Below are 5902 nucleotides of genomic sequence, written 5' to 3'. Positions count from 1 at the left end.
AACTGAACATTTTGTTTATTTAGGTAAAGCATTATGAAAAAATGTGAATGAACTATAAAGCATTACAAAATAAAATGCCGCCCTCTAGGCTAAGCCCCTGATGTTTCATAAACCTAGAAACGCCCCTGATATAGCCTACCCTGATTATAGTCATCAATAACCCCAAATAAGCACGAAAAAACACCACGAGCAGTTCAATTGACCAAATAAACATCATATACAATCACTGAACACAGATGACAATAAAAGGCACATTTCTAACTGGAGCTGTTCAAATAAAAAAAATTCCCTGTTCAGAGGACCTACATCTGTGTGCATAATGAACAACAGGGGTGAGGGTACTCACTCACCCTTGGGGTGAACCAGTATTCGAAGTAATGGCCTGGGACAAGTGTGCATTTAAAGAGACCCTTTGAGTTCTGTCTGTTAAGAAAATTAAAAGCAACAACAGTATCTGATGGGGTAACTCAAACTCAGCAGCTAGTCTCTTAATTAAAATATGTGGCTGCATCTTAGTGAAAGCAGAAAACAAGTCAGCAAATAACCGTCCAACATGAGATCCAGGCTTTTTAAAATGTTTATACATTGTATCAAAAATGAAGAGTTTTGCATCATCTACACTTTTCCCAGTTTGATAAGCAAACTGCAATGGGTCAAGTTTACCACTGAACAGAGACATATTTCATCCTTAATAATTTTCTCACATTTTTTCATTACCAAGGATGCAAGTGCTACTGGTCTGAAGTCTTTTAGCTCTTTGTGATTTTTTGCTGATGGTATTATAGTGGACCTCTTCCATATCTGAGGTATCTAATATTGCATCTTGCAACACATGCTAAATATCAGGTCAATTTGGATTTATGCGTAAATCTTAGGGTTCCGTTATAGTACTCTGCATATCCAACTCTGTGACCACGCAGACGCTTCAACGGAGTCGTGAGCCTTTCGAAGTTCTGCGTTGCAGTTTTCAAAATGGTATTGCATTTCACCGCTGGAACATTAGGGGCTGCGAGAATGAGACTTTAGCTGACCAATGACAGCCCGGCCGCGGTCTCCATCGTTCTGTGGCTACGGAGAGCAATTTACGCAGTAGGCTATCATAAACTAAGCTTACTTTTACTCTGGGATTCTTGAATCGGCATTACAGCTTTGGAGCCAGCCTGATCTGCAGAGCGACATTAGATCGCTTGGACGAAGGGCTGCATGAAGAGTAAGTATTGGTGAGTAGCCTACTATTGCATATGACGTTTTCCGCCACTTTCTTTAGTCGCTATCTACATCAATAACGTAGAAGGACAAAATATCTTACGATAAAGAGGGACAGACAGGCAGACAGAGAGAAAGATATAGAGAGAATCAGACAGACAGACGTTGGATGCAGTGTGGCTCTTCAGGACTCTTGTGGTGCGTCGACTTGCGTGCTCAACTTTTCCAAGACCACACCTATTGGGAGCTACTGGTTTTGAGAGTTAACAAGACCTAGTGTGTGTGTGTGTGTGTGTGTGTGTGTGTGTGTGTGTGTGTGTGTGTGTGTGTGTGTGTGTGTGTGTGTGTGTGTGTGTGTGTGTGTGTGTGTGTGTGTGTGCGCGTGTGCGTGTGTCCCTGCTTACAGACCCGACTAGGACTCCCTGTTAAGAGACTTGTGTAGGACTCCCTGCTGAGAGACTATAGGACTCCCTGCTGAGAGACTATAGGACTCCCTGCTGAGAGACTGGACTTACTCGAGAGTCTCTTTAGAGCAGGGGTCACCAACACAGTGCCCCTTGCGGGCACTCGTCCTTGCGGGCACCAGGGCGCCCGCAAGGACGAGGGGCCCGCAGGCCGGTTCTGAAAATAGCACAGCTCATTCTTGAACAACTCTTTCCCACCTTTTTTAAGTCATTGTTGATAATTATTGCGAGAAATCATTAACATGATCAGTGTCTTCACATAGATGAGTATCATTAATCAATATTAACAATATATTACTAAAGGCACGCTGAGCAAATTTGTTATTTCAGAAGAGTTTATCAAACTGGGTGCCCTTCGTATGACTTATACCCATGAAGTAGCTCTCAGGTTCAAAAAGGTTGGTGACCCCTGCTTTAGAGACTGGAAAGCAAACATTTGGTCAGATTTGAGCTTTGATAAATGATCATTGTAGGCATTCTTTGTTTATTGCATTGTTATTCAAAACAACAAAGCAACTTTAAACGTATTATTGCTTTTTACAGGGGTATAGAATGATTTTAACTTCTTTACTATCAAGCTTGAGACTTTAAAACAGCCATTTAGTGAAGAAGACGTAACAGTGTTGTTTCAGAAATCAATCTGCATTCATATCATGAATTTCTTTTTTTGCCGAAACAGAGTATCTGTTGCGTGGGACGGATGTGCTTCTCATCGACTACGGCGGAAAAGGAACATGTCTGAACACATTAAAACTTCTCTCACACCTTTTGGCTTCAATGTGACAATAGGTCATTTTAGTTTGCCCTTAGCAAAAGCAAATCACTTTTGAGGTCAATCGACTGGTGAGTGCATTTTAGTTTTGCCCTTAAGTGTGGTTTGTCTGTTTTGTTTTCTTTATTTATATTGACTTATTGTTCACACAATTGAAATGACACAGCGTTAATTATTTCTAAGTTATATTCATTGTATCTATTATTTTATATTTATTATTTTTGTTTTATTTACTTATTTATTAATGTAGGCCTATTTATTCATTCCTTTATTTAAAAATGTATATATTTAAAGAACAACGTTTAAAAGACTTGAACTAACTTAAGTTTGTGATAGATAAAGGGTGTTCTTCTCACCGGGTCTCTTGCAGTAAATTACGTCCTGGGGGGATTGTAAATTCACCCATTCAAACTACCCAATACGGCCACTAGAGGTCATCCGCTTGATGAAAGACCACAATTAATTCATTTATTGTTCACATTCGGTTTTCTTTCTTAGAAAAATAAAGCTTTGCTAAATTCTGTAGTATAGTAGTAGTGTAGCAATATAGTGAAACTAAGAGTTTTAAAAAAATACATAATGAATTGACTCATTAACCATGAGTTTTTAAAATGTCTATTTTAACTAACTATAAAAGTATTATTTGAAGTGTCTTTAATATTTGAATCCCTTTTCTGTTTGATTGAATGCGGCATAAAAAAAAGCAATTGATTATGGTTCAATGTGTTCTGAATAAAGCCATCTTTAAATGGGTCAATTATACAACATCAGTCCCAGGGGCGCGTCGATAGTGCGTCCATTCGGATCCGATTGCGTCACAGACGCAAAACGCATGTCGACTTCACTGCATTTAATTTATAGTATTATTTTTGGAAACTCAACCAGGGGCCTGTTTTTTTTCATGAATCGAAAATTGCTTTACATTTATTAGATTATCCATTCATTTATTGAGTTGACATCCCAATTGGCAACCTAATTGAAATAAAGTATCTTTCCATGTGTTATATGTGTCACATAGCTACTACAGCTATGCGAGGGATACATCACTGCTCAATGCATGGCCCAAGCAGGTACCAAGTCCCTCAGTATGCGCTCAAGCTTCATAGCCTGGAGCGGGAACATAATTACTTGATTATCCAATGATGAACTGCACTGAACAGCAGCAGCGACTGTATCACAGAACGTATGACCATCTAAAATCCAAACACAACAGTGCTTTACCTGAGGCTGATAGGGTTGTTCTGCCTATTACCTCTGTTCAGCAGGAGACCAGGACACACCAATGTCCCTACGGAGATGTTGGTCCACTGTGAACTTAATGTCCCTGATCTCCCTTGAATCACACAGCCAGAAACGGCTCATATTCTTCCAACTGACGTTGACGTTACCAATCAATGAAATGATGACAGGATTTACACAAACTGATAACTTATAAAAGGGTGCAAAAGTGTGGAGGGATTCTAACTGTTTTGTGTTGTAGCTGAATCAATGTGTGATCTGCCTCAGAAAGAGTGAGCTGCACTGTGCTGCACAAGCCTACAGGCGGCCGAAAGAGCGAGAAGACAGGAAGTGGCGGTTGTTGCAGTTCCACACCTTTCCGGTGAAGCAGCTCAGCGATCCGGTTGAAAGGAGAAAGCTAGGTGGAGATAACCGAGAACGAAGGGGGGCTACAGAAGGTAAATGGCGCGTATGTTAATGTGCGGATTGACTCAGAATGACCCGATGCACCATTATGTTCCCACTATAATTGATCTTATCTGCTGGTGATCCATTGCCAACAACACATATTAAGGTTAGCAACTTGGCTACGAGAAGCCCGCTAGGCGACCAGCTAGCTGTTAGCCGTCGTTAGCATTAGCCCATTGGAAATGTGTCTGACACTCCTCTCCAATCTCTTCGTAGGGTGACAAGACGTGGATTAGATGCACGGTGGACACACGCATCGCTGAATCCCGTGCTATATCTCTCAACGCTCAACTGTGCAAGTGGATCACGTTGCCTTGTCCGACCTTTGATGGAATAGCCCCGGAAAACCGCTTTTCTCCCCCGGTGGTGCTGAAAGAACAAGGACGCGCCCGGTAAGGAGGACCGCCAGAATCTCCCCTAAGTAGAGCAGCCTGGGTAGGGCCTCATGTGAGACACCACCCGCAGACCTACTCCGCGTTTGTCCCCAGCTGCAGACTCCCATTGAGGCTTTATTTTTATTTTTGGGTGAATAATATGAACGTTGTGCCCCAGCTGTTGCTTAGTGGGTCCATCACCGCGCCATGCTCCGTGTAGGCCCTACCGACATGGTACTGTGCTGAGCCCCCATGCCCGTCTACCTTATCCGCTCCCCTTTCTCAAGACCCAGAATCACAGAAAAGCCTGCGGTGTGACTTTATTCCTGACATGCACGTCTATTTCTGACAGCACCCACATGCCTGTCATTGAGTCATGCGATTGCAAGTGAATATATAATCCGATTGTAGTAAGTAGTGAGACACGTTAGTTCGGCGGCTGTCAATTTTTATTATTGGAAGATTTATTGTATGCGGAGTAGAAAATGGGGAAAGTGCTATCAAAGATCTTTGGCAACAAGGAAATGAGAATATTGATGCTTGGACTGGATGCGGCTGGCAAGACGACAATTCTCTACAAACTTAAACTTGGACAGTCAGTCACCACTATTCCCACAGTTGGTTTTAACGTGGAGACTGTGACCTACAAAAATGTCAAGTTCAACGTCTGGGATGTTGGAGGGCAAGACAAGATCCGTCCTTTGTGGCGACACTACTATACGGGCACTCAAGGGTTAATTTTCGTTGTGGATTGCGCGGACAGAGATCGCATCGACGAGGCAAGGCAGGAACTTCACCGCATCATTAATGACCGAGAGATGAGGGATGCCATCATCTTGATATTCGCAAATAAGCAAGACCTTCCGGACGCAATGAAGCCACATGAAATCCAAGAGAAACTCGGCTTGACCCGCATCAGAGATAGAAATTGGTATGTTCAACCCTCCTGTGCGACCACAGGCGATGGACTGTATGAGGGGTTGACATGGTTAACATCAAATTACAAATCTTAATGATGAGTGATGACTGTTTTAGGTCAAAACTATAATGAAATTATGTTGCAAGTTACAAATAACTTCTCATATGGTAAAGAAAAAGTCAATTATCTTCCATTTATTTTTAATACTACGTTTACCCCACAACTAATTTATCTTTTACTGGGTTTGCTGGCTTAAAGTTTGCTTGTATGCAGTCACAGGCCTATATCACATTTGTTATCTTCGGGGCTTGCTTGATGAATATCAAACTAATTGGTCCTACTGTTAAAGCCACAGATCACCGCCTTTGCCTATTCTTTTTTTTTTCCTTTTGATATTTTCTAATGTAGGAGCTGGAGTTTTTATCGTTCATTTTGGAGTCAAGCTGGTGTCATGGTTCTTAGATGGCCGGGGGTTTCCATT

At 41.8% G+C, this 5902-nt stretch overlaps 1 protein-coding gene across 1 annotated transcript; it reads left to right on the top strand.

Moving 5' to 3' along the window:
- The first annotated feature begins 4848 nt into the window (after positions 1-4848).
- arf6b (ADP-ribosylation factor 6b) lies at positions 4849-5655 on the top strand. Its single transcript, XM_060052342.1, has one exon. It carries the CDS (start codon positions 4988-4990, stop codon positions 5513-5515), a length of 528 nt encoding a protein of 175 aa, XP_059908325.1. The 5' UTR covers positions 4849-4987; the 3' UTR covers positions 5516-5655.
- Positions 5656-5902: the final 247 nt, after the last annotated feature.

The sequence above is a fragment of the Gadus macrocephalus genome, chromosome 5 (assembly GCF_031168955.1).
Source record: "Gadus macrocephalus chromosome 5, ASM3116895v1".
Classification (NCBI taxonomy): Eukaryota; Metazoa; Chordata; class Actinopteri; order Gadiformes; family Gadidae; genus Gadus; species Gadus macrocephalus.
This window is presented reverse-complemented; position numbering and strand designations above follow the sequence as displayed.

What these genes read in the sequence shown, in the direction of transcription:
- arf6b (XM_060052342.1), top strand. Translation starts at nt 4,988, where the DNA reads ATGGGGAAAGTGCTATCAAAGATCTTTGGCAACAAGGAAATGAGAATA.